The sequence below is a fragment of the Synchiropus splendidus genome, chromosome 17 (assembly GCF_027744825.2).
Source record: "Synchiropus splendidus isolate RoL2022-P1 chromosome 17, RoL_Sspl_1.0, whole genome shotgun sequence".
Lineage (NCBI taxonomy): Eukaryota > Metazoa > Chordata > Actinopteri > Syngnathiformes > Callionymidae > Synchiropus > Synchiropus splendidus.
Window position 1 is genome coordinate 15,039,202 of NC_071350.1, and position 25,063 is coordinate 15,064,264.

General features: G+C 44.1%; 1 protein-coding gene and 1 long non-coding RNA gene across 3 annotated transcripts in view; one reads left to right on the top strand and one right to left on the bottom strand.

Moving 5' to 3' along the window:
• The first annotated feature begins 416 nt into the window (after positions 1-416).
• Positions 417-22,587, top strand: nsg2 (neuronal vesicle trafficking associated 2). Of its 2 annotated transcripts, none has more exons than XM_053846976.1 (5): positions 417-593; positions 777-935; positions 11,198-11,308; positions 19,639-19,749; positions 21,669-22,587. In XM_053846976.1, the coding sequence occupies exons 2-5, from the start codon at positions 807-809 to the stop codon at positions 21,858-21,860; spliced, it is 543 nt and encodes a 180-aa protein (XP_053702951.1). In that variant the 5' UTR covers positions 417-593; positions 777-806; the 3' UTR covers positions 21,861-22,587. The 2 variants fall into 2 exon arrangements, with proteins under 2 accessions (XP_053702951.1, XP_053702950.1); XM_053846975.1 differs by having other exon boundaries at positions 419-593; positions 773-935.
• Positions 12,945-25,063, bottom strand: part of LOC128748323 (uncharacterized) — a 59,197-nt gene continuing 47,078 nt past the window's right edge. Inside the window, exons 4-5 of the long non-coding RNA XR_008412786.1 lie at positions 13,915-14,129; positions 12,945-13,792 (exon numbers count right to left, since the gene is read on the bottom strand). This is a non-coding gene — a long non-coding RNA (uncharacterized LOC128748323). The remainder of the gene's footprint in view (positions 13,793-13,914; positions 14,130-25,063) is intronic.

Genomic DNA, 25,063 nt, shown 5'->3' on the forward strand with positions numbered 1-25,063 from the left:
AAACATTTCGCTTTAATCCACTGCTGTAGTAAATATTTTCACCACCAGGTAGCGCCATTTCATCATTAAACACCAGGCTGCTTGACGAACATCAGGAATTCGTTGTATCGAATATTTGGGCCAAATACTTTCCTATTCGCGCGTTAAATCAAATAAAAATAGTCCTAAAATATTAATTCTGTTTGAAAAGCTTTACGCATTTTTTCAATTAAATTAATACACTTTTCATAATTCATGCATGGTGAATTCACATTTGTCTTCCATTACATTAGCGTTATTAACTGAAGCGTATATATTGATGAAGTTGTTTTTACAAGGTGTTCCTGAAGGCATCGATTCGAGCGCGCGAGACCCCATCCCAACAAACCCCGCCCTCTAGCGGCCCGGGGAAGCACCGTGCGGATTATTCGGGGGGTTGGGCTGCGTGCTGGTTGGAGAACCTGCCGCCAGACATCCAGTGTGTCTCAGGCGGTGTAGCAGCGTCGCTCCCCCGCAAAAACACCAGCTCCAAACACCGGGCTCCAGCGGCTCCTTCCCTCTCCAGCCTCCCGCGCACACCGCTGCACCGGCGACACTGACGAGGACGCGCCGCTGTACGTACATGTTTGTTTACATGCGTTGCTTCGCCATTGTTTTTTTTTTTTGAAAACTCACCTTCCCCGTTTAGTTTTCACTCTTTTTATTTTTCACGTTTATTTTTCACGGTCCATTATTTTAAATTCAACGTGTCTGTGAACCAGTCCTCATGTGTTGTTTTTCTTCTTCTGCCCAGGAAGGCTGTGGAAAGGACTGTAACGGTGGTGAAAATGGTGAAACTAGGGAGCAATCTCCAGGACAAAGGGGCCAAAGCTGTGAGTGTGGAGGACGGATTCCAAAATGTTCCCCTCATCACTCCTCTGGACGTGGGCAGCCTTCAGAGCCACGCACCTGACAAGGTGAGAGACATCTTGTCATCTCTGATGGCCACTTCCCTTCACTGTGCTGTGATTCGCTCTGGTTTGTTCCCACTTCCCCTCGTCCCTGCCGTCCTCTGGCCGTGTCCTTTGTTTGTCCAGATGAGATTAGGAGACAGATTTGTAACCAGACAGCCTGTCATTTATCATCCCGACATCCCATAGTAACTGCACCACTGCCGTTTAATCCAGTTTCCATGGCGGCGGCGTGACGCATCAGAGCGCCGCACTGATGGCACATTATGAGATTTAAGCAATTAGACAGTAGACGAGCTCATCGATGCTCATCGCTCATCCCAGAGCTTCATGTAGTGACACGTCTGTTCATCTCAAATGTGACTGGAAAGGATGGACACTTTGGTTTGAGCCACTAAATGACTTTAAAAATATGTGTCGAAACACTGCTTGATTCACATTCACTCAATAATCTCTCCCAAATACAATTTCCTTTTTCTTATTCTATCTCTGGAGAGAAATCTGACAATTTTTTAATGTAGAATATTTTGACTGGATTAAACAATGAGAAAAGTAAAATAAAATTGAAAAAAATGGAAGAAAACTCATTGTATATTTAAATCTAAAGGACATTTTAGTGGTGTAATAATGTGGGGAAAAGGGAGAAGAGAAATGGCCAATAATATATGACAATATTTTTTTTAAACAGATAATCCAAAAGGAAAAAAAAGAGGAAAGTGCCACTCTCTCTGCTAGAAAGTATAGAAATATTTGGATGTATTTTTTTCTGTCAGACTGATGAACATTGATGAGATGAAAGCTTTTTCTTATTCCACATATCTGTAGAGAAATATGACAAAATTTTTAATTCAAAAGAATATCCATATTTTGACTGGATTAAACAATGAGAAAAGTAAAAACGAATTGAAAAAATGCAAGAAAACTTGTTATAACGAAATCTAAAGAACATTTTAGTGGTGTAATAATGTGGGGAAAAGGAAGAAGAGAAATGGCCAATAATATATGACAATAATTTTTTTAAACAGATAATCCAAAAGGAAAAAAAAGAGGAAAGTGCCACTCTCTCTGGCGTGTTTTCATACATTTCTGCCAGTTGAGATTTGAGCTGACTGACAGGGCCGTTAAAAGGCAGCAGGTGGCCCCGGGCAGCTCCTGTTATTCGGGGACAGCTTGACGGTTCGGCGCCTTAAATTTTGTCTGTAAAAGCTGCGGGAGAATCTTGAACTGGATTAGTCTGAATAATTCAGCGAGTCCCTTCGACCCATTTACCAGCCAGAACACAGTCACGACCTGCGTCAGTGTTTCCATCAGTTTCATCAGGTCCGTGGCCTGGAACAGAAATCACTCCCCGCGATCCGCCAATCCATCAGTCATGGATTGGATGAGCTACTGTGGAGCTACAGTTTGGGACGGCTCTTGCCAAAACGTTGCTTCAGTGAGAGATTTGGAAGTCACTCGGCTGGATGCCATTTGACAGAAAGGTCACACATCTGACCTCGTTCTGTCCGAAAATTCCCCTGCTGACTGGAACCTAGTTTGCTCAGTGGCATGTTACGGCTGCCTGGATGTGTTCTGGCGCTCGACTTGCCAGGCACATGTCAGGAGACCTTGCTGTGTTGTTTGGGTCTTGGACGCTGTGACGCTAGCTTGGCTGGAGGTGCAGGTGGTGTAGTGTGAGCTGTGTATTCACGTCAAAATCAGACGGTCAGTTGACGGACTATAAAAATGAAGGGACACCCTGGAAAGGCCAACAACATCATTTAACAACCACAAACATTTGTGCGACCTCATAGCCGATCTGATGGCCGATAAACGGAATGACACTTGTTAGCCTGTTTTGTTAGCTTGGTTTCTACACTGAGGTGAAAGGCAATGTGTTGCTTTGTTTTATAACGCGCACATAACAGCTGGCGTTCCACTTAGCAAACCTAAGATTTGCTTGGTTCCCACCTGCGCCCCCGATGCTGGGATTTCCTAGAACTGTTTAAGGGCAGACAGCCATGTTTGGTGTCATAAACAGCCATTTTCACAGTAATAACATGAATGTAAAGTGTGTTTCTTCAGGTGGCTAACTGGCTAACATTTTTTGGTGTGTAGATTCAAATATTTCAAAGATGTTTCAAGTTTTAATTTGTATAAAAGTAAAGAAATATTTGGATATATTTTTCTGTCAGACTGATGAACATTGAGTTCACGGGCGGCGACGCTGGCAAAGCCAGGGGTCCACGACGACAAGACGATTGGTACATTTCGATCTAATTCAGTGAGATTACTGAACAGAAACACCCTTTTCTTGGAAGCCAGTGTGATGGCACTGGGTTTAGGGCACCAGTGAGCGGGAATTTAGGGCGTCTGGCTGAAAAAAACGGGCGTCCAATTGCTCATGTTTTTCAGTGGGCAGAGCAGAGGTGAGTCCAGAAGGTCTGGATGACGCTGATGAAGCTGGTCACCACAACATCACCGAAGCAAAGAAGCCCCAACCTGGCTGAGTGAGAGACAGCTGCTGGTCCCCTGTCCACGCTGTGGTCGTGACACACACGTGTGGACTGAGGCGTGTTATTGCTTCTGTCCAGAATCACCTGATCCGATCCAGAGGAGAGTGATTCATTGTTGCCGACGTTTTCGCTCCGGCAGACGAGCGAGCTGTCTTCTCGTTGTCTCACTCGACTACAGAGCCACAGAAATCGCTGTTGCTTCCTGACACACCAGCTCTGACAGCTACTGCAGATTTGTCGTCTGCTGTTGCTGCTCACAGGACTTAAAAAATGTTAGTTCAGCTGCTGCGTAAGCCGCAACACGCGGTTATCAGAGGCAGCCCAAATCTTCTGGTGGCACTGCTTTGAAATACTGCTATGCAAATGCAGTTATTCTTTGGACGTTTTAAAGGTTGTGTTACAGTTCCAGCATCAGTCTGATGATACAGGCCAACACATTTGTCTGGCTGATAAGTGATGCAGGAGCGTACGGGAGAAATCTGTAATGAGGTGTCTGAGTGCAGGTGATGTCGGGAAGACGCCTCAAGTGAAGTTCGCTTTTGATGTATCAGCGTTTCTCCTATAGGGTGCTGGTTCTTGTGCGTCCCCTCGGTGTTGTGTTGCAGAATAGGATGCTGATCTTCATTTGACAAACAAGACATAGGCTGCGTCCCATTATTCACCCTAACACTAGCACTTGGTTCTGAGTGCCCTCCACTATGAAGCGCCCTCCGACGACGAAGTGAAGTGACTGACGTCCCTAAGAATTTGGACAACACTTGATGACGTCACGTGTAAAGACAACGTGTCATTGGCTGCCGTGCTGTGTTTTGCTTCCTGCATATCCTGTGTTGGAGATGTTTTGGAAATGCTTGCTCCGACGTTTTTGCAACCTCTTGCATTGGTGCTGATAATCCCACTTGGTTTGGTGAACCAACGGAGAAGAAATGGGTGAAGCTATGTTGATCTGTTAGAGGTATGAGGATGCTAACGTTAGCCTGGATGTTAGCCGACTGTTGTTTGTTAAGAAGAAATAAAAACATACTGTTCTACATACATGTTGTCGGACACGGAAGACCATTTGGGTCCGTGTGATACCTGAGAAAGTAAACAAATGGTAGTCCTCGCTACTAAAATGTCCCTGTTGTCCTATCCAACATTGTTCTAAATTAAGTACTTTGGTATCCTGTACATCTATCCACACTTCATATTCACACTCAGCTCTGGAGCTCCCTCGGTTTGAAGGGACCATGTCAAGTGGTGTACGGAGAGTGCCCTCGCTCTTAGGAGTATTGTGACACACTACACTTATACATGAACGTGCAAAACCGTGTATGGGTCAAAAACAAGTGTTAGGCTGGGAAATGGGACACAGCCTTAGTCTACACCGATATCTCTCTCACAGATTCCAGACCTCACTAGATTTCCCGAAACAAACTCTATTCCAATGGTACTTGGTTAAAACTGTACAGTTGTCTGAGTTCTCGGCCGAACCCAGTCCCTCTTTTCTTCATCGTTGATCGGTGGACAAATCCTGATATACAGGAGGGGGCGTCAACGAAAACCTTGAGGCCTTCCCCTTTGCCTGTACAACAGGGACCAAGACACCTTACAGTTACGCGTCTCTCCGTGGTAACCACAGAAGGTCAAACAACACAAGGACCTGAAACTACCTTTCCCTTCTGCTCCTTCTGCTTTTATCTCTCGACATTTGACTTGTACGAGCTTTGGAATCGTTTTGTGTTGCCGCAGACGTATCTTGCAGATCAAATCTGTCTCGTGCTCATTCCATCCAGTTGGACTTTCTGATCTTTAATCGGGCTTTTAGGGTCTGATCCGGCACTGGTTCCCATCTCTCTGCTCCGTCTAAAGCCACTGCACGTTTTATCGTGTCGGCTAGTCTGATCAGGTCCCAGATCTGAAAAGCTTTACAGATAGACGGCGCTGATCCGGCCGCGTTGCTGTGACCTCAGTGGCTACAGGGAGCGCGGGGGAGGGGCGGCAATGGTGGCTGGATAGTTATGTGAAAGGTGACGCGCAGCGACTTTGGCCCAGAGAGAGAATTTGATTAGATTTGGACCGAGCTTGGCTACCCACCGCCGCTGGCCCCACTGTATCTTGATTAGATTTCTCAAAAAAACAAAATGCCAAGAGTGTTTCCCTGCTCGTGTTGTCGCTCTGAGACCAAAGCGGAGCCAGAAAGATCTGCCTCAAACACTGTGCAAAGATGAATCTTGTTAGCTGTCAAATCCGTCTCTCTGTTTACACTTCTGCTGCCGATGTGGAATGTACTTTTCATTCATGCCTCAGAACTTTCTAAAAATAGAGAGGAAATACACACAAACGCTCCGGGGAGACACAAGTGGGCCGTGACAACACTAATTGTTTAATTTAATGAAGAGAATTTTACAGAGTGTCAAAGCATCGGTTCTCAGCGGAGCAACATTATTAGCAGCGTGATGGGGTGAACCCTCAACCTCCGGGTGGAGAGACAGACAGTAGCACACAATTGGTGACTCCTTGTTGTGAGGCTGCGGTACACACCCCCCACACTGATGTAGTTTCACCTCAATATTGTAAATGGGCCGCGGCGATTCCTTGACCTGATGACATCATCCTACCATCACCCAAACATCTGAGATGGAATATAATCCACCGGACCCCAGAACAAAAGAAAACTAATCCCCCCGACGTCTGAGACAGGCCGTAATGAGGATATTCACGTAATCCAACATAAACATTTGTTGTGGTGTCACAACGTCGACAGTGGTTGAACAGGATTGGTAATAATTAAAATGACGACCACCACAGATCTGCCCGCAGAAGCGCCGTCGTTCTTCGAAAATTAATTTACACTTCTGAAGTGGCTGATGTGACTGCTGGTCTGTTTATGTGCCAGATAAGAAGGAATAACTTTACGGCTCATTTTGAAAGAGCAATGTTAGTTTCAATCATCCGCTATTGCTTTTTGTTGTCATGAAGTCGCGGCAATTGTGGTTTTCACCAGAGTCGCGAGGCCTGAAATTAATGACATCCCTCTGTTTGAGGTTTCCTGAGAGGAATCTTATGTATCGAACTTGTCCCCCGCCTCCCGGAAATGATCGTCTCCACACAGACAATACTGCGTACTTGGACGTGGAACCCCATGCTCTATAAAGTACTAACTGTAGTTGGTTCTGAATTGATCTGAACATTGAGAGCTTCACTTCCTGGTTTAGCTACCACTTGGTCGCATTGATGGCCTTTAAAAATAGTTCGTTATTACGCCTTCAGATTCTCAGAAACACCTTGCCAGAACTTACTGGTACTACAGATACTGGTACTTCTCCAGTTGAGGCAAGTGATTCCGTTGAGAGCTATGGAATCTGACTTGGGGAGACCAAACATCTTTTCCGTGACCACACCTTCAAGTCTTGCCACTGCCATTCAGGAACACAATGGTCTAGTGATGGGTAGATAAGGCATCATGAAACCGTGTCCTGTCCCCGCCACTATGTGGTGCTGTTGGTTTAGCAATGATGTGAGGTTTCACTGTGCCATCTTGTGGCCTCTGAACATCAGGATACTGTTTGATCAACCCTTATGAAATAATACTGCTTCATGATACGTCATCTACCCGTCAGGGAGTGACTTCACTTTAGGAAGTAGCAGTACTCTCTTTGTCCTCCCTAGGGAGCCCCGTATCACGTAAACCTGATCCCCCACAAATCCCCTAGACTGGATGGTCATGTGTCCCATGAAACCGTGAAGGTGGTTGCTGCAACCAGGTTGGGGAGTTGGCCGGTGTTTGGCGGCCAAGATGTCAAACAACCGTGGATTGCTCTTGCCCAATTGGTCTCAAGAAGTTGTTGAAACTGTTGAGGGAGACTCTGTTTATCCTTCGGACCATAGAAGTAGTTGAATCAACCTGAACTGCCTGAGGCCTGACTGTGGTCTGGGCAGGTAGGTTGGCTATCCAGCAGTGGATCTGCCAAGGTTCAGTGGGTGGCATCATGAGGGTGGGATGCGTATGATAGGATATGGTGGGGGATAACTCGCTCTGGCAACCCCTGTTGCGAATGACCTAAGCAATGGTGTCGTTGAGAGGGATGCCAGGTTCTTCTGCCATCTGGGTGGAGGGCGACCATCATGGATGACTCATGGATGTGTGTTGGGAAAGAGTCATGTGACTTCTAAATCACATGAGGTGATTGAGTTGGAAGCAGGAAGGAACACGTTCTTTGTAGTATCTGATCTACTGAGGCTAATCTGTATTTACTTTGTCATCGAACATTTATTGGAATTCCCAGCGCTTAGTCAGGTTTCTCACGCAGAATTATCCTAACACGACATTCAGCTCTCAAAAGTCGAAACACGTCAGAAGACTGGATGCCTTGAGCAAAGAAAACTTCACAGGAAACTAACTTTGCTCCGTCTGGGTCTTCCGGGGGTTGGGATGAAACCGAGCTAAGAGCTAAGATAAAAGGTTGTGAGGAATCTCAGAGAGAGGAATGTTCTGACAGCTTCTCCGCTGGGAATCGCAAATCTAACAAAAACATACTGCGATGGAAGACGAGGAGAGAATAGCAGGCTGAGCCCGGCGAGCTGGGACGACGGTGGGATCTGCATGCTGCGTCGCAGTCACTCGTTCACGCGTGAGACAAGTGTTTTCACTTTCCTGACAGTAAGCTTAATACCCACAGCACGTCCAGATTATGACCACTGACAGGTGAAGTGATCTTCTGAAGTCGCAGCACGTGGTGAACCTCTTGATGTTTGCTTATGTGATGTATAGTTGTTTGAGTTTTGGGGCAGTGTTGGCGTGGAAAACGCCAATTAAATTTAGTTTCTCAACGGAAAGCTAACAGTGTGTTTCGCTCGCCTGCTCCGTCGTATTGACATTTCCGAAGGACGGCTTCATTAAACAGGATTCCCTCGTGGGTCTGTGTTGTTTAAGAGAGGAACTGTGTCCAATTGAGTTATTTTGCCCTGTTTTTGTCTTCAGTCTTACTGTCTGTCACATTCTTGTGATTGAATTAAGTGTTGGTAATTGTTGAATGAAGCTTCATGAAGCCTCATTTCCTGATCTTATTTGGTGGCGCAGTTGGCCTGAAGATTTCACAAAATCATGTGATCAAAAGTAAAGATTCTTGTTTTGTTTGGATTTCTTAGGATCGATAAGTCTGTTTTCTGACTTGTCAACTTGTTACTGTTTTTTGAAATACCATTTTAGCTTTTTAAAAATCACAGTTTTACTGAACTTATGATACATAGATTTATATTTTAATTTGGTGTGTAGTTTTTGTCTGTGTGTTTTTGCATGTGAACTTTTTTCTGTGTTGTTTTTTTCTCTCTCTTCCACATTTTGAAGTATAAAAATGTATTTTATATGAAGTAGATTTTTTAAACATATTTTTCAACAGCAGTTTTTTTATATTAAGGTAAATACCTCAATCTTTTTTAATCATGATTTTTAATATTATTGATTTAACTGTTTTTGTGTTATTGTATTTGTAGGTGTATCTCTTGTCTACCCGGTTCCGGTTCTTTCGGGACAGTTTGGATAAGAGTCAGTGATGTCGATAAAGGTTTGCACGTTCGACATCATCACAGCTCCGTTTCCATGAGCTGCTGTCAGCTAAGGCCTTTTTAAATGAGGCGAGCAAAACTCGGCGCCAGAGAACGGAGCGTAATGAAGCCACACCACATCTCTAAAAATCATTTCCCTTTAAACGACTTTATGAATGGGAGAGTGGATCACATTCATCATGGTCTCTGTCGCCCCCTGGGGCCTCGTGTCTCTGGAGCCTCGGGGGTCCAATTAAATAGGCTGTATGGCGCTCAACCTTCGCCTTTTACATAAGAGCTTTTTCCCGAGCCAAGAGCAGCTTTTGTTATTCGGATGGAGCGGCCAGGTTGGCTACGGGAGCTGGCGGTCAATTAGCCGCAAGGACGCCGACATCACCCGGCCTCCGCATCCGTCTCTCCTCTTCCTGTTCTGTCGCTGCCTTTCATGTTGATGAGACGCATCAGGATGGAGGCGGTAAAGGAAGGACAAACCTCGAGCAGTCATCTTTTCAACAGCACTTCTTCTAGTTTTTGCACTGAGTTTATCTATTTTACAAAATTCTTTGGAGAGTATTTTATTGTGTTGTGGTGAAGAAAGAGCTGAGCCAAAAGACAGAGCTCTCCATCACACGTTCCCACTCTCATCCATACAAAAAGCCAAGAGGAGTGGTGCTACTCCTCTACGAGACAAGCTAGTTGAGGAGGATCGACAATAGCAGTCCCCTCAATGTTTCCTAGTGAGGCGGGAGGGCTCCCCGGGCAGACCCAGGACGCTCTTAAGAGGTGAGGGTTCTCTGACTGGCTTTTTGCTAGGAGGGCGTCTGGGCGTCTGCAGAACAGAAAAATTGACTCCTGATTCTTGACCGTAGATCATTATATGGCGAGAATTGTGGTAGTAACAGTGCTGTAGCAGTGTGCAGAGATTCTCCAGCGCAGTGTGGTTGAATGGAACATAACTCCAGTGTTGCAGTATGCTAGCTGTTGTTAGCCTCTGCTAGCAAGCATGGCCGAGGGAGGCGACGTTATCCTCACCGCATAAACTCCCTCAGGTAAAGTGGACGTCCGCACAAGCAGCTCCGCATCACAGTTTCTTCCACATAAGCAGTTCAGGACTTAACTGCCCACAACCAAAGTCTCCATCAGAGTTTCTCGCTCCATATATTTTGGCTGCGTTTAAAAAAAAAAAAAAAAAAAAGAAGGCAGCAGTAGTCTAGCCTCCAACAATAAATCCGCCCGACAGATGTGCAGCCGTGAGACATCTTCTCAAGTCTTTTATGAGATTCCGACTCCCTCAGCCCTCTTCCGCCGCCCCCACCCCTTCTGAGGTGACTCGCAGATATTGAGTTCAAAATGATATTTTTCTGTGACAGCTCGGTTTTATCAGGATTTATTTGGCAGAAAATGTTATTGTACTCTGCGGCTACCTCGCGTCCGTCCCCTCGCCGTTGCACATTAAACCTGTCTCGGCTGAAAATGCAAGCGGTTTCTGCTGTTCGCTCTGAAGATATTAAAACACGCTAATGGAAGACTTGTGGCTCAGTCGGTGTCCCTGCCTCAGTGAGGAAGAGAGACCCCCCATGTCTGTCTGTCACCACAGAGCGTGGATGAAACAGCTGCATGTTTGGATGCTGGAATAAATTATGCTGCTCTGTGGTCTCAAGCTGAAGTTGCATCCTGATTCGAGTGTCTTCATCAGTGTGTTGTTTTTGTTCCAGTACATTCTTTTATCCAAACTGAGTTTTGCATATTATTTATATTTTATATATTTTATATTTTATGTCAGGCTCTTTCTAATGCTACATTTGATTATGCATTTTATCTTGTTTTATTTTCCAGAAAACGTATTTATAAAATCTAAAATATATTTAGGTCACTGTTTTTTTCATTTTTACTTCATATATCTTATATTAAACATTTAAAACACAAATGTTTTAGTCTCCTCCTTTCCCCCCCTCATCATTATCTGACATTTGGCTACTTTCTGTGATGCACATAATCTTTCTATTGATGTTCTCAAGAGATTAAGAGAAATAAAATCTGATACAGTTGCTTTTATTTTATTATTTACTGGAATTGTACAATACATATTTGAAAAGTCTCTCACTCTCTTGGTGCTCTCCTCTGACATGTTACTGTGCTGTATAGTGTTGTGCCCGTGGCACTTGGCCAGTGCTTTACTATAAAAGAAACTCTGAAATCTGTTGTCGCTCCTAAAAGTGCTCAGCATCTCCTGTTCTCATCCCTCAGGTGGTGGTGAAGACGCGCACTGAGTACCAGACCGAGAAGAAGAGGCTGAAGGTCCCCAAAGTAGAAGAGTTCACCATCAGCTTCACCGACGGAGTCTCTGAGAGACTCAAGGTAAGAGAGATGCAGACGCTCATCTGGCTCTGCCACGACTTTGATGTGGAAAAGTGGAGGAAGGCAATTGATGGAACGATATTGTCTGAGAAACGTCTCATGGGCTCGAATCACACTGAGTCAGGGAAGCGCCGCATGTTCTCCTGCTGTTGTTATGGGAGACTGGAGTGAACTCTTGTTGTCATGGCAGCAGAGGAAAGCTTCCTCCATGGCAACCTGGAGTGAGAACACAGAGCTGGAGAGTGCAAATGAAAGACGAGGTGTGGACGACGCAAGTCCACTGGCAGATCTGCTCTCCCACTCTGCTCTCTTGCATCATCTGAAAGCTCTGTCTCGTAGCTACAGAGGATGTTGGAGTTCCCCTGGTCTTCTGAATATGTGTGGGGCAGGGTGTTGATGTTCACATCCAAATCGCACCTTAAATTTAAAGTATCTGTGGAGTAGTGGAGCAGGTTTATCTCATACTTGGGCTCCGGCGCATATGTCCCAGGACCCTCTTGGTCCCTGACACACTGCTGTCCGTCAAAGGCACAGGGTACCCAGAAAGCCTTTCAAACCAAATATGTCAACAAGCAACTTCCCCTCTGCCTTTTTCATTACAAACAAGGTCATTCGGCTTTGAGCAGGTCTTAAGCTACTGGACGGTCAGTATGGCGGATCTTGGAGCCATAATTCTAGTCCTTTATCTACTGTGGAAGTATATTAAAAGCAAATAAAGTGGTCTGCTTTGTGGCGTTTATTATCATTTACCGTCTTTGCTCACAAGGAAGACAGCCTGCAGTGAGGAGTAGATGAGGTATCATGAAACAGTATTGCTGGGTTTTAGAGGTCACTAGATGGCGCTCTTGGTTTAGAAATGATGTGAGGTTTCATTGAATTGGTTGTTCAACATCTGAACATTTGGCCTCTGAAAATCAGGACACTGTTTCATGAAACCTCATCTACTCATCACTACAAGCTTGGATCACGATATTGACTTAGTTTTTGGTGCATTTATATTAGCCATTTTGAGAGAAATATTCATGTTTAAAGCTGTTGTGAGCCACATAAAAGGACTTGGCCAGCAGGGGCCTTGAGCTTGACATGTTATCTGAACCATGTATGGTCAAACTTTATTTAAATATTTGGGTGAGTGAACTGCGAATGGACAAACCCCTCCGAGTGTATTTTCTGCTGGAGACAAAAGTGACTTGTCGTTTTTGTAAGCAAGTGTTTTTTTAAATGTCACTTTGAACGACTCACACTCTGATCGAGTCTCTGTGATGGATGCCGTGGAATGGCGTGACAGGAGCCCCGCCGTGCTCCGGGCCTGAGCCACCTTGATGGAGCTTGTCACTTCCTTTTTTTTTCTTCTTCTTCCCCCTAAATGCTGCAGGCGGTGCAGTCATCTGATGAGAAAGCTCGCTACGGCATCAGCTTTTGTTCGACAGAAAAGCGTTTCACTGCGTCTGCTTTTATGCGACGTCGGTGGGTTTTGGGGCTCAACCCAGGAGCGTGACTGACAGAGCTGATGCTGCACACACCAACATGCTGCAGAGCAAACATTTGTGGAGTCTTCAAAGCTACAGTTGTGGAGATGGATGAAGAGCTCAGAGTCTAAACCAGCCCCAATCTGCCGCTTTGCTTCTCTGAATGTTTTCATGGATGTTATTTGGGATTTTCGCTCGACGTGATTTCTTCATGCACTTTTCAAAAGGTGGAATTTCAGTCCGACTTTATTGGTAAAACATTTTTTGCACACATTAGCGTTTAGGTCTCCATGATCTGAGCTAAATAAATCAACAATAATTTGCCATTTTAGATTTTTTCTTTTGGCAGAAGTTGAATAGGAGGAATCTGGCGTTGGGCGCTCAGCAAAGATCCAGATGGGAGGAGACCAAAGGGCGGGTTCCACCGAAATTAGCTTTGGACGTCACTAAATGTCTTTGAAGAAGCTTGTGATGCGCTGCTTTTTAGAGTCGGTTGAACATCAGAGGAGTTTTTGTTTCAACATTGGTGTTTTCCATCCAGCACCCCGGCTGTGATTTGCTCCAGCACATTTGCTTCCTCCAGGTTCTCAAGTCACCTCTTGCTCTGGTCCAAGTTTCCTCCCTTTCCCCGGCTCTATCCGTCTCCGCGGTCTCTCTCCACGGACTCTTGCGAAACCAGTCCTCATTAGCTGGTCGGATCGGGATCCTGTTCAGTTTCAGATGTGTTGGCACCCGAGAAATTACCCACCTGACATTAGTCTCTGTCGCCACCTATTACGTAGCTCAAACCCATCTTCACTGTCGGCATTACTTTTCACAAATAATTATTCATTCATGGTGAACGCTTAGTATAATAGTGAAAGTCTTTCCCCTGTTCCATCTCTCAGAGTTTCCTCTGAAAGTCACTCGATAGCTTTATGAAAGACAAATCTCTGCGACTCATACCGACTCCCTCAGTCCCCATAAAACATAGTGTTGTCGGCCACTTCCTCCAGGATGAAACTCCTCCGTCGCCCTGCAAATGCCAACATGAATGTCATCACATCGGGCCGACCAAATTATGCTGCCAAGCAAAAGCAGTCAAGACTTGGCAGCAGCAGCGGCCGCGGTATTCAAGATTAATTATCCAGTTATTACCTTCGCTGAGCTCTGTGATAACCACCGTCCCCAACCTCCGGAGCAACCTTCACCGTTCATTAGGCTGGAGGTGATTACTGCTCTGACTGCGTGGTCGTCTTAAACTTATTTGAGTCGGGATCTCCGCTGCTTTGCTGCCAGGAAGGAGGAACGATGGAGATGGAACAATCGATCTGCCTTCCATCTTAGTTTTGTAGCCGAAGCTGTGGCTGCTTCTGAAAAAGAGCAAAGAGTAAGTCTCATTTCTTCAATGTTTTGAAATTAAACATTTTCTCATTTAATAGCAGGTGAGGTTAGGGAGGAGTCTGGATGGACCATCGTGTTTGGTGATGATGTAGTGATTTTGTAGTGAGAGAAAACATCAGAATACGTATGTGTGTGAGGGTGAGTGAAGATGAGGGAGTGAAAGTGGTTAGAGTATTTGCTGTCTGTCATCCAGAGCAATGGAGGGATATGACGGAAACTGAGGAGCAGTTGGCGCAGAGTGAAACGGAAGCTTTTTAGGACAGTGGTGGTCAACACCATTTACGGTTTAGAGACTCAGGAGTCAGAAGAGCTTGAGAAGAAGATCCTGAGGTTATTGTTAGGAGTGACAAGAAAGAAAACAAGATCAGAAGTGAGTATGTGGAGAGGCCTGAAGACAAAGTACCAGAAGGAAGTCCAGGATGTTTTGGAAAACAAAATGGTGGCTGTAGATGGCGTCCATCTCATCGAAGCATCACCACTGCTTAAGGTTGAACTCGGCCTGACTGTCCTTCACGCTTCGGTAATAGTACTTTATTGATTTAATGTCTCATGAGATTGCCTTACAGAACATGAAAAACCGTGTACCCTGTCAATCTCGCGTAGTATGGAATCCAGGCTTTTAGCTAGAGGGCAGTGTCATCTCACTGGTTTACATTAAATTGTGTTTCCCACCGGTAATTTCGCAGAATATGATCTAAATTCTCAGCTTCTCGAACCTTTTGCCACTGTATTTTGGCCATCGCGGTCACCATATTTGTTTACCGCCGTAATCTTGCAGTAGGTCGCGACACTCGCACGCTGCTATTGATGGGATGTCTGACAGTGATGACAGCAGGAAACCGCAGATAAGTTCCAAACTTTAAACAATCTCAAAGTGTTACTGTGGCAACAGTGAGTGTCTGTTAACGTTTATTTGACTCAGAGGCTTGTTTATTTGTTGTTTATCAAGTTACTGTGGTACAAATAGATGTTTACAGCTGTGTTTTTTACAAAGCAAGTTATTAATTGTCAGTTGTTGACATGGTGTGTCGGGAGGGGGTGGGGTTGGAGGCGTGGTTATGGGTTGGGGGCGGGGTTTTGGATGCCCTGTTTCAAAATCCTAGCAAAAAGCCTGATGGAATCCTCCACTAAGATGCTCAAAAATCTTAGTAAGTCCACAGAGGGATTGATGCGTTCGACATTTTATCAAAATATTGCGTTGAATGAATGTGACTCGCATTATACTTTGAGCTCAACTGACTAAACTGTCAAAAGAGCCTCAAAGTTCAGCTGATGAAAGAGAAAGTCAACCATTTAAATGTGTGTATTTATACTTTTTCCTCTAAGTTTTCCCCATAAATGTTTAATGATAAATGTGGGGAGGGGAGCATGTTTGGAGATGGTCCACACACACACACACACACACACACACACACACACACACACACACACACAGACACAGCTGGACACACTGCATGGTGAACATAAGCTGGGACATAAAACACTCTCAGGAGACTTGAGAGCTGGTGATCCATTACAGTAATGAACCTGGTCCTGCGATGTAAACAACTGTTTAGATGCTAGTTACGTGTGTGTATGTCAGTGTGTGTGTGAGTGGCAGCCCTTAACATCAATCATATCTCCTCTCCTGGCGATGTCTTGGTACAGCAGAGTAGAGAGTGTTTATCAAATGCAGTCCAGATGTTCGCCGCCTCCTCAGACGTTTATTCCTGATGCCTCATTAGAGGCACTTTTTCTAGCTGCAGACTCGGAGTGATGGACGACGCCTTCGCACCCTCTCATTATCACCTGTGAGCTCCTTCCCAGTTTCTGCAACGCTTGTTTGTTCGTGCCACATCTTCGGCTAATTTTGGAAATCCGGCTGTGACTCAGCCGTGGCTCTCAAGTGGGACTTTGTTGTGCCGACTCCAGAATCACTTGTTCAATCTCTGGCCCACGTTTCTGGTTCTGTTATGGTAGAGGTGGGCTGTTCAATTTCCTAAAGGGCCACATTATAAACTGTGACTGTTGTGAGGCGCCATCATGCGGTGGCTACGAAATGTGATGGGAAAAAAAAAGTAACGTGGATGGAGTGAACCATTAAATATTCAGTGGAAGCAAGGATATTAAGAAGTTATGGTGCAGTCCTAGTATAAACAAAAGAGATGCCCCCTGTAGAGGTGTTCCAGAAGTCCAAATAGGAAGAGGCCTTGAAGCAGACGGAGGACAGGCTGGAGAAACATCTCCCGAGTCTCCTGGGAGCAGCTCAGTGTCGGCTGATCGTGAATTAAAGCCCATTTTGATGATGAAAAACAACGATTTCTCCTTGTCATTGTGACTTCCAAACGCTAGCCGGCTGCATCGGTGGTTCAGTGCAAACCCGCCGACTGCACAGCTCTGCTGTCGGGTTGGAACTGCCGGTAATCCCACCAGCTCTTCCCTCACTCAGCCAGGATTTGGGGAAAAGTCTTTTAATTTGTCTGCAGTTCAAAAATCCTGGAGGCGCTGATACTTGCTGAAGGACGTGGAGTCTTCACTTAATCCCCGCGCAGCGCCACAATGGCCGACTTGGAGCAGCTAAAGAGAGAATTCAGCGTTTCCCTCCGAGCTTTCGTGGAGGACGAGTGACCTCAGAATGTGCTCGCTCAGACCAGGGAGGATTAATTCTGTTGAAAACCAACAAAGTGGCGTCCTGTGTGCTCGACAGAAGCTGGGTTCTGCATCGCTCCTTTCTTTCCGTCCTGTTGTTGTTCCTGTTGTTTGCCTGACCTTGGTGATGTCCCTGAACATCAGAGAAGCTCGCAACACAATGGCTGCTTCTGCAGTTATCGCTCGCACAGTGAACACGTGACACCTGACCTCAGATCAGAGCTGACTTTCCAAGTTTTGCTGATGCTGGTCTACACTTGAACATGGACGTTGAGTCGCAGTTGCTGTTGCGTGTCGCTACAGAACTAGTATTCTGCTGCTCATTGGACACAGTTTGATCCTGGCATCCATTTTCCTCTGCTGGTCTGAGCGCGGATCATGGTGGAATCATCAGAAGACCTAAGGAATCCTGGGCCGACGTGTCCTGGGTCCGAGACCACATCACAAAAAAAGTTTTTTTTCTCCTCACGGCTTCATTTTTTTTTTATCACTTCTGTTCTGTCTCACATTTTCTGATTCGGTTCTGAAGGCGTCTGCATATGCTGTGTGTGAAGAGTGTGGGTGTTGGCGTTGCACCCACAGGATGGAAAAATGTATGGCTCATGTAGATCGGAATGTTTCCATGTTTTTATAAATATTTATTAAAGTGCATTCACAGGAGATCGGTCTGTCAGGACTATTGAAGCAGCTTCATTCCGGTCAAGTTTTTTTTAGTAATGTACTGTGTATGCAGACTAAGTCGCGGTGGTGAACATATAGAGTTTTGCTATTAGGTTATGGTATCAGTTATGCATAGAAGAATTTAATTAGAAAATATAAATTATCAATAAATAACAAACTAACCAAACCTAAATTATCTGAATGAGTCAAATAGGAAAAAATAAATTTTTACTGTTTCTAGTGAAACTAAATAGTGTCAGAAAGTAAATAATAAAAAGAAAAAAAAAACAGATGTTTTGAGTCATGACGAAAACAATACTAAAATATTAAAATATTCTCCAATAAAAAAGAAAACCTTTCATTGAAGCCTAATTGTTTAGTCTGTACATTTATTAAATAAAATGAAATCCCAAATATATACTGATAATAATACATCATTATAGGTCAAATTTAACATGCAACTAGAATAACAATTTTATAAAAGTCTACATATCAGTTTTTTTTTCTTGGAGAACTAAGTGCCATAAATTGGTTTTGAAAACGACAGACAAAACTGACTCGAAATAAACAAGGAAATAAAAATACAGATTTGGGATTTCCAGCGCAGGAACATGCATTTTCAAAGTAAAACATACTTACATACCATACACACAGATAAAACAGGAGGCTGCAAAAGGGGACACGAGGGGCCGGCGGGCAGAGCGTCATGACATCGACCTGTAAAGGACATGTTGTTCTGTGTCATGACCGCCTGCTTCTACCTGCGTCCAATAGAACAATCGGTGAGTCACAGCAGCCAGGATCAACCGACAACAGGACTAAATGAATAAATGCACTGGATCAATCCCAGACCCGTAACCATGGTAACAAACATCACAATGAGTTTGGAAATGAAGTGGAATAGGATTCAACAAGCTTCTCCCAGAACATCCCTTGTGCTTTCTGTCTCAAAGGAATTGGATTTGGGAGAACATACTGCCGGTTCATGCGCACTGAAATACCGTACATGGACTTGTCGCCAGGTCCTTCAGTCACACTAGTCCAGTGCAGATCGACGGCTTTAGCCGGGATCTACCGAAGAAGCTCCACTTCCAACCATCATCTGTGACCTCGCTGCTGTGACCTCCTCAGGTTTACTGCCAGATTATGAATAATGGACGAAGGTCACCATGGATTTTGATGGATTTGTCCCCGACACGACGGCAGCAGCATCATCAGGGGTTTCAGAAGAGCTTGTCAACGCAACAGTGGGACGTAAACGCCGGCGCTAATCCCACTAATCTACGTCACGGGTGTCGGAGCCGAAAGTAAGAGTGACCGCGCCGTTTCTTCGCCGCGCGACTCAAGCGTCTTTTTATGAATATGATGCCGGCGGCAGCAAATCTCTTCGCTCATGAGCGCCGCGAGTCCCTGTCGGCAAACGGCGACAATATGCTTCAGTCACAGCGCGAGGGTTCTGACGATAATCTGACCACTTAGAGAGCCGAGTTGAGGGTTTAACAAAAAAATGTAAAAATATAGGTCACGCTGGGTTTTAACCAGCTTAAACCAGGGCCTCAAATGAAGCCATTTATCACTGCGGGGGATTTACAAAGAGTCAACGATAAGTCTGACGGTTCCCTATTTACAGCAATTTTTTTTCCCTTTGAGACGTGACACTTGTTAATAGTCTGTCTTTAAGTGCTAAGTGCTTTTATATCCATTATAAGTCTTGTAATAAGAAATCATTTTGAGCTGTTCCATAGCTGCAACTGTGAGCGACAAGCTCCTCTATTTGGAATTTTCTTTTTGTTTTTTTTTGTTTTTCACAATAAGTTCATGATGACTGGAAGGGTTTTTAAGGATGCTGTTGTTCAGTGGAAGTGAGAAGCGAGTGAAAACGGAAAGCAAAAGCTGATGATTGAAAGAGTGGAAGTTTTGAAGACGCAGTTTGAAATGGCCTCTGAGTGGAGTGAACCTTATGGTGACTAGATGAATGCGGACTGACCAAAATCCTCTTCACAATGAGAGTCAACAACTCAGATTTCTCTTTCTGAACTGAGACCCTGGTCGCCATGGCGGCAAACTAGCACTTAACTGGAGCACTGCCTGCATCTCACTAGAAGGCCTTGCCTTGAGGAACCATTGACCTCCGTCAACAGCATCTTAGCATTCGTTTCTCTGGCTCATGAGTGTGTGTGATCCCTGCAGGTGACCATCCTCATCATCCTGGCCCTGGCCTTCCTGGCCTGCATCGTGTTCCTGGTGGTCTATAAAGCCTTCACCTACGACCACGCCTGCCCGGATGGATTCATCTATAAAGTGAGTCATATTTCTTCACGGCAGCGCCCTTGTCATGAACCCGCCGACGACACGCGACAGCCTCTTCAGGGGTCAATTTTTAATTTAGATGTATTTTACATTATTTTTTCCTTTTTCTGGATAAATGCCAAAAGGAAAAATGTAGATTGTCTATAATATATAATGTTTTTCATGTGTATTTTATATTGAGATAACGCTATATTAAGCAAAATAAGTTGGTGAAATAATTATTTATTTAATAAAGATATGTATTTTTAAATTATTTTGAACCCATTACAAATCCATTATTGTCAATATTTTTTTTTTTTTACGGAAAATGCTAAAGAAAAACAGTTTTTCTTTCAACTAAATCTGCAATTGTATCATGTAATTAAAAATAAGTAAAATTTCATATGATCCTATTTTTTAACAATGTGAAAGAAAATGTTGAGTAGTTTCTTTTTTAATATTTATCTTCCGTTTATAAAAACAAATGGCGTTATGTTTACTTAAAAAAAATGTTACTGTGAAAACTGTAATGAATGCAAATTTACAATGAGCTGTAAAAAATGAAAAAAAACTTTTTAACAATGTTGAATAGTGTCTATTTATGTATAAATTATTTTTTTTTAAATACAAATACCACTGTGAGATTGGTTTAAAATAAAAACATGATAATAAAAATGAGTTCATCCTTAAAATCAATTTCAACCTATTTGAAGCGCAGTGTGAAACATTATTATTATTATTATTTTGATCTTTATTTGAATATGAAAGGAACATACTAAAGCAGACACTCGGGTGCCAGCGAAGTGGCTCCTCCACGCTGTCATCAGCCGCGACACAATGAAACAGGCATTAGCTTCAAAAGCTGCTCGCTGAACAAAGACTCTGGGATTAAGTACAATTTGAGGCCGGTTATCGGAGCCAGGAGCCGAAGCCGCCGTCCTGGTTACCGACATTCTCCTTGGTAATTAGTCACCGTTAGTGGGAGCGGAATGAGTCGCGCTCTTCATCATTTGCTAGCAATTTAAACGGCAGACGCTTAAGAGGAAACTGGGTCACGGTTTTACTGCAATTGTGACCAGAGAGGAAACGGCTAAACGTGTCGACCCGTTACATTCCCATTAGTTCTGTTTGTCTTCTGGTCATTGGAAACGCTGTCATGGCCGTCGTCTCTGTGGCCTTGTCAGATGTTTAGATATTTGGAACGCCGTCATGTAAGAGAGAGCTGAGCCAAAAGGCAAAGCTCTCTGTTTACCGATCAATCTTCATTCCGACCCCCAGCTATGAGCTGTGGGGCAGGAAATGAGTTTTCTCTGACTGGTAGTGGGCGTCTCCCTTAGAGATCGGGTGAGGAGGTCTGTCACCCGGGAGAGACTCGGAGTAGAGCCTCTGCTTCTCCATGTTGATAGGATAAAGTGAATATCCAAGATCTTGGGTTGACGCATGTCCTGGGGAATAACAAGGTCTATTTAATTTATTTATTTTCAGATTATAAAATGCAAAGTTTAAGATAAAAAATAACAATGAACTTGGACAATATGTGAAGTGTCCTTCGTTTAGACAAAACACGCTCAAATAATGGATACATAAAGTGAGTGGTGAATCTCTGGCGAGTAATTCATGGAATTACTATGTAGTAATTCATCTAGTTCAGCAGTACTGCTCATTTCCACACTACAGCAAGTTGTTGCTTCATAGTGAGACACCTTTTTAGCATTTTAAACATCGTTGATAGACAAATTCACAGTGAGACAGCAGGTGGCAGTAGTGTTCCTGATAGTGATCCACCAAAGTGAAATGATGCTGACGCGGGTTCCACCTTCCAAAGGGTCCGAAGTACTGTCACATGGCGGCATAATACTCCTCACCACTTGATTTCAGCAACTTTGGCTGCGATGCTTCCACCTCTAACAAAGACGTGTCTGTCTGTGCAGCACAAGCGCTGCATCCCGGCCTCTCTGGAGGCCTACTACGCCGCTCAGGACGCTAACTCAAGGGGCCGCTTCTACACCGTGATCAGCCACTACAGCATGGCCAAGCAGACCACCTCGCACTCTGTCTCGCCCTGGCTGGGGGCGGCGGGCCAGCAGCACGACGCCAAACCGCCGAGCAGCGACAGCCACTGAGCCGACGGGAGGAAGTGGCAGGTGTCGAGATGTAAACGCCTCCATATATATACCACTAAGACGACGTGCATGCAGGCGAACAGGCTGTGTAGTTTCACTGGGATACAACCTTTAGAGTCACATCTGCTCTGAGTTCCACGTCTGACCCCCAACCGATTGTTATTTTGTGACTCCTTTTTTACTAGATGGATGTTTGGAACTGTAAAAAGGCATGAGGCGACGTGTCTAGCGCATCTCACCTACGTGTTTTCTCGGGCATGTCTGTCCTCATGGCCCAAAATCTCCCTGGTCTTGTTGAGCGGCCCTGACCCCTGACCTCTTCTGTGCTCTTGATTTCAGATGCTTACTTTGTCGGCTCATGTTTTCGTGCTGTAAATTGAACCCCCCCCCTCCCCGACTGAGCTGCACATAGACTAGTGTGTGAGCCCGCGCGGCTTCATTTGTACAAGCTGAACACAATATTGTTAGTTGCCAGACTCGAAGCGCCAGTTTTCGGTGGCCTGTCTGAGCATTTCACACAATATGGAGTTTGGAAAGACTCGTTCGCCAGCTTGACTCGCCTGTGAGCACTTTCTGTTGAACGATGTTGTCGATGAGAATATTGTGACGCTGTTAGTCGATATGTAGCAACCCTGGTGAACCCGTGCATCCATGTCTCTCTTCTCTTGGTTTCAAACGTGAAATAAAACAAGCTGTGAACTGTTTCTTTTGCTCTCATTTATCACCAAAGTTTCGCTTAATCGTCGCCAGCCTCAAGAAAATGGAGCATAAATGTAATCCCTGCTAAAACGGTGGTCAGCACCGGGAGAGCAGCCAGTCGGGAACATGCTGGTTCAGGGATTACACAGACTTTCAGATGCACTTGACAGCTACAAGTGTCTCAATCTGGAGTGACTCGTCCTCTTTCACTGCGACCGATGTTCAGATGAATTATTCAGACGATCATCGGGTATCCTTCAGGTGTGTCAGCCTTCTGTTTGAGAAGGTCCACACTTAACAGAGTTCACAGCTAGGAGCTTCAAAGAAATGATCTAAACAAGTACTGTGTACACACATGGACTTCAGTTACATTTGTTTATCTGAATGAAAAAAGAGATTCGGTGCTCAAGTTACATCCATTTTAGTAAAGGTTGGACCCATGTATATTCATCGTATTCATCGTTCATCATTCATTTTTTTCTTGCTCAGGATTAAAACAAAGATTTTTTTTCCCCAAGTCAGTTTTGGAATGCCACTATTTTTTTGTTATTATTTCAGCCAATAAAAGAGCATCATTGCTGAGTTTAAATTCATACTGTAAATTTCCTTTATTTTTTTTTAAATAAATCACTCACAAGTAATTTATTTTTATTTTATGCAGTTTTTTATACATTTAGTTGTTATACCTTTTTAGTCATGGATTATTTTTCCAATTATTCTGTTTGTGTCAGTTACTTAAAAAATAGCTTATTTATGGTTCAATCTAACAGGAATTATTTGAATTATTATTTCCTTGCGTTGAGGTCACATGTGCCAGGCTATTTTTTTAAAAATATTATATAAAAAATATTATATAAAAAATGCATTACTTATAATATAAATAAAAATATATAACTAATTTTATTTTTATTAATAATATATTTCTGCTAGTTTCTCTCTCTCTCTCTATATATATATATATGTATATATATATATATATACATATATATAATTAATGTGATTATTTATTCAATTTTTTAATCCATATTTTTTGTTAACCACCTCTCTTTGTCACTGACACTGTTTCAGTCATTCAGACAAGTTATCTACCTGATCATCATTGCCCACTTTATTATGAATATTACAATCAATATTTTGAATAGACTGATTTTTTTTTTTTCAGTCTTTCAAAAAGTGCTTCCTATATAGTTTTAAAATTCATTTCATTTGAGATCTCTGCTGTTTAACCTGGTGTCGGTCGGGGGCAGCTGGTGTGTGTTACATAGCACCTCAGATGTGTGAGAGGTTACTGAAATGTCACTTCAGCTCTCGATCCGTCCTGCAGGCTGCAGCAGTCGGGGCTTCATGTTCAAACCTGCGTCTCAAACCGGCTGGGTCTGCTGCACTGACACACTTCAATCTCACACTCCGGCACCACACCACCGCCCTCTGCAACACCTCATCTAACACCTCGTACTTTAGCGCCACCCCACTTGCCATCGAATGAAAAACACACATCTAAAATTCAGATTCTGGCTCTTCCCCAAACAAAACATTAGATTATGATGTCAAGACCGCAGCGCGGCTGAGAGCTTTCCAAAATCCTCTTAATGTGTTTACCGACTCTGCAAGTCAAATTCAGGGAAGAGAAAGAAGCGCTGAAGGAGTCGCTCTCCTCGCATCCGAGTGTGGGTGAGACGGAAGTGGAGGGGGAGGCATCTGTTCGTACTTTCATCCGCAGCTTCAGTCCAAGAAATGCCTTCGTCACATGGTCCATCTTAAATGACTTTCTGAATCATTTGACATTAGCATGAGATGCTAAAAGAGTTGGGCAACAAAACAAAAACTGAATTGATTCTGAATAAACAATAAGATGACCATTTCATTCTAGCGAGTCAAAAGCTAGTTATTAGCCTGTTAGCACCCATGTACATAACACAATAATAATTTCAAAGTATGCTTGCTAACTAGCTTAGCCGGGCTAAACGCTGATCCCGTGATTCATCCGCGGCTGTCTGCAGTGACTCAGCTTTTTTTTTTGACACAAGAAAAGTTGCTATAACTTGTTTTTTTTTTATACGACTAACAAACAAGCCTGTGAATCTCACGGTGTCAATAAACAACACCCGTCATCTGATAATTACACTCGCGGGTCGTCCAACGACAGAGCGGCGTGAAGCTAACTCACAACAATTATTTCCCGTCGCCGCGTTCTGTGTCGCAGGTCGAGCTTGTTTGTGTCCTTAATCTTGGCGTCAGCCTTCATGCAGCCCCACAACAGAGCCAGCGATGCTCTCTGGATTATCATTTGAAAGAGGCTCAGCACATCAGAGGAGCCGCGAGGAGACAAGCGCCGCAGATGTGCTGCGTGTTTTCAGGATGTTTTTCACCTGTGATGCTGAGCTTCGTCGACCTCTGGCGTTAGCATTTCAAAATCAAACATGTCTGACTGCATTTGGGGTTGGGACTAGTTCTACTGGCGGAGCGGTTGAGGGAGTCACTTCAGATGACTCTCAACTGTTTTA

What these genes read in the sequence shown, in the direction of transcription:
- nsg2 (XM_053846976.1), top strand. Translation starts at nt 807, where the DNA reads ATGGTGAAACTAGGGAGCAATCTCCAGGACAAAGGGGCCAAAGCTGTG. An exon ending in GAGTCTCTGAGAGACTCAAG is followed by an intron (nt 11,309 to 19,638) that starts GTAAGAGAGATG and finishes TGATCCCTGCAG; the next exon opens with GTGACCATCCTCATCATCCT. An exon ending in CGGATGGATTCATCTATAAA is followed by an intron (nt 19,750 to 21,668) that starts GTGAGTCATATT and finishes CTGTCTGTGCAG; the next exon opens with CACAAGCGCTGCATCCCGGC.